Here is a 12,840-nt window from a genome sequence, read left to right as displayed (position 1 = left end):
CCATTCGAGGAACCCACTTCCTCTTTGCCCCCTGCCTTCCATACATTCTAGACCTCTTTAATGAATACATCTTTCTTCCTCTTGTCTTATGACTCGTGGTGCTCATGGCTGTCTTTTAGCCTGAATGCTCTACGTCCTCCTACAGGAATTGTGGTAACTCCTACACTTTAAGTCCCATAGCAATCATCACCTTCTTAAAGGACATTTTCCCTGACTTCATTCAAAGGTAAAGTACTCCATCTGCTCCTTATATACTCTTATACATAGTCCTTCCCTTAAAAGAATCCATCATAGTTGTGACTTGACATGGATTAGTTTGAATCTTTATTTTTTATCTCACTCACAAAACTGGACAAGGACAAAAACTCTGTGCATGTTTGCTCTCTAAACCCCAGTATCCCGCACAGCGCCACATCCATTTAACCCTTTGAGTGCCAACATCACTGTGAGCACTGATGACAAATTTTCCCAAAAGTGTCAGCAGCGCTCCTAGAGACTATTTTTTCAATAGGTATAAATGTAAATAACAATGGAATAATTTATATTTTATATATATATATATATTTTTGTACCTCAGGTTATATTCGATATAATTTTTTCTCATGTTGATCCAAATTTTGAATTATGCATGGCACTCAAAGGGTTAAGACACTCAGTAATTACTTATTACATAAGTAAACGGAGGAACAGGTATTAAAATAAATAAATAAACAAAAATCACAGTTTGGGTTTCTAACGGTCTCAGTTACCTTTTAACAGAATATCATCATCATCCCATATCCAGAGCTTTTTAATCTTATTATTTCCAGGCTCCCAATATAATGACATGCCCACAAAATACTAATAATGCATAATTCACATGTGATTTTCAGCTTTCAATGAGCTTTCACTTTCATTTCTACATTTCACTCAGTTTACTGATGAAGAATCTGGAGCTCAAAATGCCACATAGTTAACAAGACACAAAGTTAAGGCTAAAATTATAACTACACCAAAGCTCCCACAAAATATAAAAAGGGAAAGGTGAGGAACTGGAAATTGGGTACAATTCCAAAAGCCCAGGGGAAATATATCTAAACAGAGGTAGCTCTCCAACTTCAAACATAAACAAAGATTTAATTCATTAAAAGGGATTATTTCATTAAAGTTGAGTGAGATTGGGCCACATACCTATCTTACCAGGTAATATATCTGGTATGAAAGTGTAAAAATTCAATCATTCCAGTTCATGGCTTAGATACCAATCTTTACTAATTTCTTAATGTATCTGTTTTGTGCTTATTCGTTATACCGTATAAGCACCAACTTAACATAGACTCTCCTATTCGCTATTTGTCTACAATGCAATTTAGCACAACATTTAGTGGCTCTCAGTGTTTCCTATGTATACATTTAGTCTCAAGACTAAAATAGGAATAGATAGGAGCTATGTCTGAGAACACCTCCGTGCCCTGTACTCAGGGTCCTAAGGATCACTTGAGCCAACCACCTCTTTTTACCAAATTCATGGGCATCAGTAAATATCAGAGGAGATGACTGAGAAGCTGAGCAGAACTTTTGAGAGTTGAATTAGAAAGACAAAAATTGGAGTCCTGAGGACTCCAAGGAAGGGGAACCCTGGAAATTCCCCATGCTTTGGTTTGGGTACCCAAAAAAGAGCAATACACCATACATAAATAAGTCTTTACAATAGCAGAAGTCCTGCTTCAGATCATCCCATCTTCAAATTTAGGTTAAGGTTATCCAGGATTTCTAGTGGCCCTAGCTTCCTGCTAGAAGCAAAAATATATCCTCTCTGGAGGAAGTCCATCTTAGGTCTCACTTTACCTGACATTATTTTTCAAATACAGTTTCTGGAAGTCAATAAAAATTCAACCAAGCAGCAGGGAGAATGATGCAAAGGGATCACAAACAGAAAAAAAAAAAAAAAATACAATGTAAACAAACTCACCCAGGATTCAGATAATAAGGTCTTGAGACACAGAATGTTTAATATGGTTAAAGAGAGAGTAGGCATCATTGAAAAGCTGGACAGGGAACTGGAAGCTATGACAAAGAACTAAGTTGAAAAATACATAACTGAAAAATATAATAAAATGAAGAACCACAAGGTTTTTAATAGTACAGTAAATCCAGTTAAAGGGAGTGTTAATGAACTGGAATATAGGTCTGAACAAAGTTTCCAGAATAAAACATGACGAAACAAAAGCTTTAAAAAAAAATAGAGAGAGAAGAACAGGTATTGTGAATGTATGGAGGAAAAAACTTCACGGACGTGGATGGAGGGAAAAGGTGCTGAACTAAGTAACTGTGGAAATGAACAGAGTCTGTAGGACTGAAAGCAGAAGAAACTATCCTTTGGTTGGTGGTTTGTGTCCTGTGGGGTACAGGTTAACAATTCTGGATTTGCGAACAGGCACACTGGAATTGAGGAATGAAGTAAATGAATGGCAGACAGTTGGAACAGGTTTCTCACCATTGGAGGGGAAGTTTACAGATACGCAAGGGAAGCGCTAGAACAGATTAGAGACACTAGTATGAATTCATATTTAGCTTAATATAGAAATAGATGGTTACACTATTTTATAGTATTTATACATATGTTGTATACTCTTGATAAATATGTATACACAGGTTACTGTACACATATATATATTCCTGCTCTGTCAGACCAAACTAGAAGCAGTGTCACATAGAAGCAATAAGCATACCTACCACCCAGAACTTGATTTCTAATACCATTATCCAATAAAAGAAACCAGAGCTCCTTAGGCAAATACCATTTCTTATTCAAAGGACCTGATCCTGAGGTTTGTTTACTTTTCATTTTAAAATGAAGTTTAGTGGGAGTTTGAGGGGGTTAAAATAATCTAGCACCAAACTGAGAGCTTCTTTTTGTAGTAATTAAAAACATTGAGTTAGGACTGAAAAGGAAATTACACTGTGAAAGTGTGAGTCTGTATGACTTAAGCATGATGCCCTTGCTCCTTAGAAATGTTGTGTGTATTATGCTGTCTCCCATGCTGTGAGGACCATTGGGCTAAAGCAGCTCGAGCAGATGGAGTGAATAGGAGGGCCTTGTAAAAGATCCCAGAATCAGAAGCTTCGCAATTCTGCTCATAGTGCTTCACAAGGTTCACTGAGGTGCATACATCCCAGTTCAAGCCCAGTTCAACTTTATACTGTTGTTGCAGCATAATCATTCATCACAGTCCCTTTCACACCCCAATGTGTCCTGATTTGGGACAATCCCCTGATAGTCACAGGGTTGATGGTTCACCTATCCATCATTTTCTGAGCACCGACTCTGGACCTGGCTTTCTGATAATGGCGGGAAATACAAAGGTGGGCCACATAGTTCCCAGACCCCAAGAACTCAGGAATGAAAGATCAGGGCAAGGGGGCAAGGGGACCACTGAATGACAACACAAAGAGATGAGAGTTGCACTCAGGTCTATGCCATATGCTGCTGGATTCTCAGGGAAGGGGGACAGATGAATCAAAGGACCATGGCAGGTTCCTCAGTGCCAAGGGCAAGAAGATCAGCTAATCAGTCATGGAGAAACAATGAATCAGGCAGGTAGGGCTCTCCCTTGTAAAACATTCAATTAATTTGTGTTCCTACGTGTGCATGGAACTGGAGTGGTAAGGATTAAAGTGAGAAAGACATACTTTCTAACTCATATTTCTTCAGCAGTTTAAGAAAACCTGCTGTGCCTGGTGAACCATATTATATGTAGACAATCTGATAATATGTAGAAATAGATAAAAACGTATGCCACAGTTCACTAGCTTTGAAACGTAAATTGGATCATGGGTTCGACTGTTCTCAGAGTAAACCCCACGCCCTTCCCGCGGCTCACGAGCTCTGCCCTTCCTATGCAGCCACATCTGCGCTGCCCTCACCCCAGCTCACTGAGCTTTGGCTGCCCTGAGCCTGGCGGTTTCCTCAGGCCGGAACGCTCTTCCTCCAGCGCTTTACGGATCTGACTGTATTAAGGGAAAGCCCCCCCTGAGAATGACACCAGCCCAGAGGGAAGCAAGCAGAAGCAACAGGTCAGGAGAGGTGGTCCCTGCTGATGTCATAGAGCACCCAGGCTGCCAGCTGCCTGACAGCAGAGACCTCTGCCTGCTTCAGCCCCTGCTGTGCCCTGCTGTCTGGACCTGCCCAGCCCCCCCCCCCCCCCCCCCCCCCCCGGCCCATGCTGACCCACGGGCCTTTCCCCTGTAAAACCACATTCCTAACCTTGGGGAGTTCCCCTAGTTAAGCCCAAGTATGTGCTACATCAGTACACGCTTCTCAAACTACAGTGTGCTCAGCCCCAGTTCTGGGCAGCGAGGATGAGAAACGAAGTATCCAAAACCTTTTTCTGGATCAAATCATCAAGTTTATTAGAAAATTTGGAAAAACCAAGTACTTTATTAAGAAGTCCCACAAATGTGGGAGCAAAGGAGAGCAAGGGAGGGAGAAGGGCCCCAGGAGAAGAGTCCACGGAGATGCGGGATCCCCTCCGGGTGGGAACCCCGTGTGGAGAACGCTGCGGCAGCGCGCACACGCCCGTCGTCCACCGGGCCGGGTCCTGCCACCTGCACGCGCGGCGTGTACTTCCGGCCCCGCTGGCACCCGCGGCTGTCTGTGTCCACCTCTGGTGCCGTAGGCCGTCCACAACTTCAAAAGTTACGTTGGAGCGACTCTGGTCCTTCTGTGACGCCGCTTGCTAGTGGACGGCCCACAGCACATGCATTTTAAGAAGAAACTCAGGGTTCGGCGAGCCACACCCCGCCAGCCCCGGCTGGGGCCAGAGGGAGAGCCTGGCGTCCCACCTTCAGGCTCTGCAGCCTGGACGCGGTTGTCCTCGGGGGGTCCTTCTGGGGCTCTTCCAGCGTTGGCGGTGCTGTCGTGGCTGGGGGTGATGGGGGAGCCACCGGGGTCACACTGGAAGGCGGGGCTGGGTGTGGCCGTCCTGGCCTGGGGGCCGGGTACGGAAGTGCTGGTCCTGGACGCCAAGCTGGATTCCGGTGGGGGAGCGGTCGTGCACGACCCCCGACTGCTGGAGGGAGGGGCAGGCTCTTCTGGACTCTCCTCGATGTTGGAGACAGCGGTGGGGCAGGGTCTCACCCGGATGATGCAATACTTCATCTTGCTTGTTTCGGATTTGAGGATAAGGTACGTTCCCATGACCCTATCATATTTCTTCTGTATCAACGACTTTTGAATCTCCTCCTTTGTAAACCCCAAGTCATTCATTGTGTCAGCCACCTGGGGGTCAAGGTCGCCCCAGGGTGGCTCGCTGTAGGGCCTCAGTTCCTCCCCCTGGCCCATGGTGACCCATGGGTCTTGTAGTATCTCTTCCAAGGTTGGCCTTGTCCAGGGGTTGAGGGTAAGTAACTTTCGTAAAAGATCTTGACCTTCTTTGGATAGGGAGCACGGCACCTGGAACTTCCCACTTAGGATCTTCTTCTTCACCTTCACAAATAGGTTCCCCTTAAATGGCAAATCCCCCACCAGAATCCTATACAGAACTACCCCCAGGCTCCAGACATCAACCTTCCGGCCGTCATAGATGCGCTCCTGCATGACCTCTGGGGCCATATAGCCTGGGGTGCCACACTCAGTTGTCAGCGAATAGTTTGAATAGTACCTGGCGAGGCCAAAATCTGCTATTTTGAGGTTTCTCTCACCGTCTAGCAGTATGTTTTTTGGCTTCAGGTCGCGGTGGACGATCTTCTTCTGGTGGCAGTACTGGACCGCCGATAGGAGCTGCCGGAACATGGGTCGGGCTGCTGCCTCGGTCCTGGGGCCGCAATTTTCTAGGTAGTCTTGTAAGCTCCCGCCGCTCACGTGCTCCATGAACAGATAACATTTCTTTTTGGTGGCAATCACCTCAAATAGCTGCGTGATGTTTGGGTGATTTAACTGCTTATGACAAAAAACTTCTTGAAAATATTCAGTTACCTTGCACTGACTAACAACTTTGACAGCCACCTCTGTCCCCGTTGGCATGTGCAGGGCCAACCACACCTTGGCATAGGAGCCCTTGCCAATGGTGCGGAGGAGCCTGTAATCACCAATCAAGTGCTCCCGAAGGCCAGCGGCGGCTGCAAGGTAATTAGCCATGCTAACTTCAATATAAGAACAAAAACTAAAAAGAAACAAATGAAAAAGATGAAATAAGTAAATAAAAAAATGAAACAAAAAGAAAAAAATAAGAACAATTAAAAAAAAGGAAAATAATAAAGGGAAAGAAACAAAATGGAAAAAATGGGGAAATAAATACAGTAAGAAAGAGAAAACACTCTCAAAGTAACGGCAAGAACAAAGCTCGCAAGTCCAAGTCCAACAGGTCACCACAATAGCTTCCTGGGCTCTAACGGACAAAATCTCAGCACCACCAGGGCCGTGTATATGTAGTGTGGGCTGCAGTTGCATCACAATGGCTGGCGCCTATGAGGTCAGAGCAGGGCGTGGACCAGGCGTGGATGGGGATAAATTACAGTGGTTTTCTCCCTCTTTGTTCTCACAGACCTTAGGCTGTGGAATTTTAAAAAGGGATCCCCTCCTACCCAATGAGCTTCCTGTTTATGTGGGATATTAAAGATTGACATTGACTTTATTAAAAATAAAAATCTGTACGTTGCAAAAAGAAAAAAAAGTAAAGAAAAGAAAATGAAAAGTCTCAGCCTCATGCTCCAGGTCACAGTTCAAATATCAACTGCTAAGAGAAAAACTTGCCTGACCCACCCATTCCTACCCGCCTCACCCAGCCCACCACGTTTGTCATCCTCACAGCACTGACTACAGGCAGCTGAGTCTCGTTCACTGTCTGTGAAGGCAGGAGCATGCCTGTAGTCTTCCCTGTGTCTAGCACAGTGAGTGGCAACAAGATAAGTGTTCAATAAGTAGAAGAGTTCTGGGTAACAAAAGACTATATGGCCAACTACTTATTTAATTAAAGTGATTCATTAAAAAAAAATGTTTTCAAAAGTCATGCTCTGTCTTCACTCAGCTTTAGGAACAGATAGGATAGGAAAGAGGAGAGCTGAAGTCTGGGTTTCAGGTATGTGTGTGCCTGGTGAGCCTGAGGAGAGGCCACCTGGAAGGAGCCTTGCTCTAAAGATTCAAGAGGATGATCCATTCCTCCCTCCAGTGCTACTTGCTAAGGGTGCACTGAGTTTGAATCTGCAGTGAGGCTGCAACGTAGCTTTACACTTGGAACATCCGTTTCCAGATTACACAAAGGACACCTCAGGTGACCCTGAGTAGGCCATTGAGGTAAATTTCTACATTACTGAAATGAACCATCTCTGTGGAGAGATGTGATGATGAGGCTGGTTCATTGACATTTGTCAACACACTCAGAAACCTCTGGATGGGAGGACTTCTCCAGAGGTACAGAGGGTGAGGTGGCACGTTGGCTCCAATTCTACCCTTTTATGGTGGCACGGAGGGAGCAGGGAGGCTTGGGGACACATAGGGGGAGCCTCTGGGTTGTTACATTCAGACTGATCCTGAAGGAACCTCCCTACTTTCAGTATAGGGAGTGTTTTAATCACATGTATAACTTATTCAAGGAATTATTTTCCTTTAATACTTCTCTGTGAAAGTCTCAGCTTTGTGGGAAAGGGACTCTTTAGAGGGATTTGCCTGTGAGCTTTTCCCTCCCCAGCACTTCAGTTTGTGACTTCTTACCTTATATCAGTGCTACTTGGCTCCTAAGCATGTCAATCTGTATTGCTGAGCTGACTGGGACCCAACGGATGGTCATTTCATTGATTATAGACAGATGTTTACAAGTTACAGTCAGAGATTAGAACAAGCTCAGAAAGGAGAAAAAGGAGAACATTTCAAAGAAAGCTGCTAGTCTGTGAGTTAATTATATCCATTTATAAAACTGGTGTTAGAAGTTACTGAAGAAATAATACCAACAAAATAGAACATTTTCTTTAAAAAAAAGATTTTATTGATTTATTTTTAGAGAGAGAGGGAGGGAGGGAGGGAGAGAGAGAGAGAGAGAGAGAGAGAGAGAAACATGGATGTGCAAGAGATACATCAGTTGGTTGCCTCCCACACTCCCCCAAGTGGGGACCTGGCCTGCAACCTAGGCATGTGCCCTGACTGGGAATGGAGCCAGTGATTCTTTGGTTCACAGGCCAGTACTCAATCCACTGAGCCACGCCAGCCAGGGCAAAATAAGACGTTTTCTGACCTCTTTCAGCAAGGTCAATACAGACCCCAAGATGTCAAACTGTCAAGGCCAAACCAAGCTCTGGGTAAATCCAATTTGAGGTCTCTACAGGCTGGGGTGTTCAATCAGTGAATGAGGTGCAAGTTAAGGGGATTTTAACGTAACAAACAAATTCATGGATCGGTCCCATTTAACCTTGTGACTCAGGAATTAGTTAACCATATGTGGTATAGTCCACTCCAATGAGGCTAAAGGGAGTCCTTTTGGACATGTTTTACTGATGGACCGTGTACCCAGGTTGTGGGCCCTGATGCTTGGTGCCATCTCCCAGAAGTGCCTTGTGGAAAGATTGCCCTATGAGCTTGTACTAATTTCAAGGACTTTTTAAGTTCTTAGCTGTGAGTTAGAAGGTCTCCTTATTAAGGCAAGTCCCCACATTCCCTCATCTAACCTCACAGGATCGGCTTCTGGTCACAATGTTAGCAGGAGACAATCGATATATACCCGAAATAATTGACCTTAAGTTAAGCAATACCAAAGGAAAGACTTTAGGCCAAAGTTGCTTAAATGAGTCAACTGATTTTACCAGTTGAATTTCACCTATAAAATGAGAGGACTGGGGATGAAAAGTACAATGAAAATGCTGCAGTACCAGCCAAGGTTGCACACCAGGGGTAGAATTTGTCTAGTAAAATGGGTTCCCAGTCCCTATGGGACTCTGTGGGAGTTTTCCAAGTAGTAACAATCAGACTTTCTAGGAGTTTTTTAGTAACTGCTATGCTGTAGCCCTACCCAATGAAAATACATGTAGATCAGCATTAATATATTTTTATCCTTTGGGGGGCAATTGAATTGAAATCCACTTTCCAAACATCAGATGAGCCTAATTAGGATTAGTTCCCCATTTTCTAAAGACAGATTCCCTAATTTTCATTATGCATGTAATCATTCACAGAAGGCCATTGGCTTCCATTGGACCCCAAAAGAAATATCCAGTTTGGGGTGTGGTAAAGAAGGACACGTTATTCTGTGAAAGTAGCTCAATTGTGACACAGCACAGCTATGACACACCTCAGTTGAGACAGCAGGTTGTGAACACAGCACTGCTGTTAGGCAGCCCTTGGGCCAGGAGGCCCTGGAACAAGGTGCCCTGGGGCCAGACCACTTCCTCAGTTAGACAGTGACCCCTAACGGTCTGGTCTGGTCTGCTCTGCCCTGCCCTGCACTGGGGTTCCCCACTCTGCTCCAGTGAGACATCCTCAGTGTTTTAGCTCCAGCCGGAGAAATGTAATCCTCAGCCTTTAGTGAAGGAGAAAATGCGTGCTCAGAGTCAGAGGGGGACTGACTTATGGAGATAGAAGTCCCCATCCCTGGTCCCTGACTGGTCCATCCTCACACAAACTGGGATTCCAAATCCTGGCTGTTTGATTAGTCCAAATGGCACTGTCCTGGTTGGTCATAATGGAGCCATTCTGATTGATCAATAAAGAAGCTGCTGGGGAATAGCTGTGAAGGTCTGAATAGGTGGGGAAAGCCTCAGCTTTCTGGTTGGAATAGGACTCCGGGCACGCCTTTATAAAGGCCAGCTTGGATGGCAGAAGCACACAGAGGCAGATGGAGCAGGGCTAGGTTTTCCCAGAGGTGTGGATTGTGTGAAACGGCCCTGTGTAGAAATGACTGCTGGGCTCGTGTTTTTGTTTGTTTGTTTTTGTTGTTGTTTTTTTAACTTGAACACAGACAACCACCAGTAGCCCTTCTCTATAGGTATCATCTTTCTCAGGTTCCACAAAGATCAGGTCACACTGTCGCTTAAAAGCACAGAAAGCACAAGGAAGTTATCTGTTCCCAGTGAGCCTCATTTTCATATGTAAAATGGGAATGGTCTGACCTACTGATTTGGTACTGTTCATACAAAATCCCACATGGAGGACTTTGACATCTGTATGGTCTACAAAAAAAATGCATTTATCAACAGAGGCAAAATGTAGCCAACATAACGACCTATTAGGTTATAATAGAATAGGGTTTTCTCTCTCCACCTAACCTTTGTCTTCCTACTTCTACCCACTTACTTAACAGATATTTATGAAAAGTGCCTAATGTGGGCCAGATGCAGTAAGAGGTGCTTAGAATTCAGTGAAAATTAGTGAGATAATATACATTGCGGGGCGGGGGGTGGGGGGAGACACTCAATGAATGTGTAAATAAATAAATGAGCAATTTCAGAGGATGAGAAGGACTAAGACCATAATAATGATGATTACAAAAGAACTTTCCAAGGAGGTAGCATGAGGGCTGCAATCTGAATGATCACATACAGTCTCTAGTAGAGAAGAAACACAGTGGGAAGCATATTCCAGAAAGAGACAACAGAAACAACAGCAAGCTCCTCAGACCAAAATGATCTTGGCATGTTCAAGACACAGAAATACGGCCCCTACAGAAGTGGTATAATGACTGAAGAGGAAGGTTTTACAAGGTAGCAGGGCAGGCAGAACATATAGGAAGGGTCTTGGAGATTGTGGTGAGGAATTTAGATTTTATTCTGAAATTAGTGGAAAGCCATTGGACGATTTTAAATATGAGCATGACTTAATCTGGCCTGTGTGTCAAAATCTTTGGTTATATCAAGTAAAGAGGAAGAGTCTTAGCGAACGTTTTAACACTGGTTTATTTATGTGGTTGTTGTTAAGTGAGACAGGCAATATTTAGCTTTAGAAAGGTTTTCTACAGTGGAGACTCACAGCCCTCTCAAAGTCAACACGTTTAAAATTAAGATTTCTCTCAGGCAGTCTTCCTTCTTTCGGAAATGGTCACTACATGCTCTGGTTTTCATATAGAAACCATAAAGCCGTCCATGACTCATTAAGGATGAGTCGAGCAAAGCCTGAGCCCATTTCTCACCTTCTTCACTGCTACTACCATGGCCAAGTCCTACTCAGTCCCTGGACGGACCATTGCTCTGGCCTCCCAACCATCTCCCTGCTTTCTACCTTCTCTTCAGTCTATTTTCAACAGAGCTGCCACAGGGAGCCTGTTGAAAGAAGGGAGGTGATATTTCTCTGTCCAACCCTCCATTGTTCTCTTACTTCAGAGTCAAAGCCAAGGTCCCCACAATACCCTAGAAGGCTTGAAAACATCTTTCACACTTTCCTCTCTTCCCACATTTCCTGCTAGTTTTCTTCTCACTTCCTCTGCTCCTTGACCTCTCATGCCAGCTCCCACCTGAGGTCTCTGCTCTCCCTGGCCCTACTGCATGCAATATATTCTCTAGTTACACATAAGCCTTTCCCTTTCACCTCTTTTAGGATTTTATTGACATTAATATTTCGAGTGGAGGTAGAAATTTGATTGTTTGCATATAACAATATTTTGTTATTTAAATGAATATTTAATAGATGTAGTTCAAAGCCACAGTTGGCTTATTTTTATCCTGATGACTTCTGCAAAATAACCACTATTTATTCATAGACAAATTAACAGAGTCTGATGATTTCGTAATGCTATCTGGAATTATACTCAGGGCCCTCTTGATAGTGTACTCCTAGGAATAAACTTACAAATCCCTTTTTGTAGTGAAGAATTCACATTAAATTACTCTTCTCTATAAACATAACGATAGAAAATGGAGAGTTCAACTAGCTGATTTGAAGCCTGATTAAGGCAACTCTGCCCCCAATGATCCCTGGGAAGCAGTGTCCTCATTATTACATCATCCCCTTCATGACTTCCCCATTGTCCTTGGGATGGAGGCCAGAATCTTTACCATGGCCCAATAGTCTGGACCCTGCATGTCTCCCAACCCCATGTGTTGCCCTGCTTCCTATTTGCTCCCTGCTTTCCAGACATTCCAGACTTCTTTAGTGAACATTTCTTTCTTCCTCTTGTCTTATACTCGTGCACATGGTAGTCTTTTGGCCTGGACTGCCCTTATTTCCTCCTACAGGAATTGTGATAACTTCTATCCTTTAAGTCCCACAGCAACCGGCACTTTCTTAAGAACATTTCCCCTGACCTCGCTCAAGAGGTAAAATACTCCATCCCCTCCTGATATACTCTTATAATAACACACTCTTTTCCTTAAAAGTCTCTATCATAGCGGTGACTTTACATGTATTAGTTTGATTCTTTATTTTTTAACTCACTCACTAAACTGGACAAGGACAAAAACTGTGTGCATATTTGCTCTCCAAACCCCAGGATCCAGCATGGTGCCACATCCCTTTAAGATGCTCAATAATTACTTGTTAAATAAGTAAATGGAGGAATAAGTATTAACATAAATAAAGAAACAAAAATCACAATTTGGGTTTCTAAGAGCTTCAGTCACCTTTTAACAGAATATCATCATCTTCCCATATACAGAGCTTTTTAACCTTATTATTTCTTGGTTCCCAATCTGATGACGTGCCCCCCCACCCCCCGCCAAATACTAATGGTGCATAATGCACATGTGATTTTCAGCTTTCAATGAGCTATCGCTTTCATTTCTACATTTCACTCAATTTACTGATGAAGAATCTGGAGCTCAAAATGCCACATAGCTAACAAGACACAAAGTTAAGGCTGAAATTCTAACCACACCAAAGCTACCGCAAAATATTAAAAGGTGAAGAACTGGAAACTGGGTCCAATTCCAAGGCCCAGGGGGAAG

At 43.8% G+C, this 12,840-nt stretch overlaps 1 protein-coding gene across 1 annotated transcript; it reads right to left on the bottom strand.

The window, feature by feature from the left end:
* Positions 1-4,678: 4,678 nt before the first annotated feature.
* Positions 4,679-6,118, bottom strand: LOC150018578 (serine/threonine-protein kinase MARK2-like). Its single transcript, XM_090267308.1, has one exon. The coding sequence runs from the start codon at positions 6,116-6,118 to the stop codon at positions 4,679-4,681; it is 1,440 nt and encodes a 479-aa protein (XP_090123434.1).
* Positions 6,119-12,840: the final 6,722 nt, after the last annotated feature.

This window comes from Furipterus horrens, unplaced genomic scaffold (genome assembly GCF_987537825.1).
Source record: "Furipterus horrens unplaced genomic scaffold, mFurHor1.1.pri manual_scaffold_2, whole genome shotgun sequence".
NCBI lineage: Eukaryota > Metazoa > Chordata > Mammalia > Chiroptera > Furipteridae > Furipterus > Furipterus horrens.
This window is presented reverse-complemented; position numbering and strand designations above follow the sequence as displayed.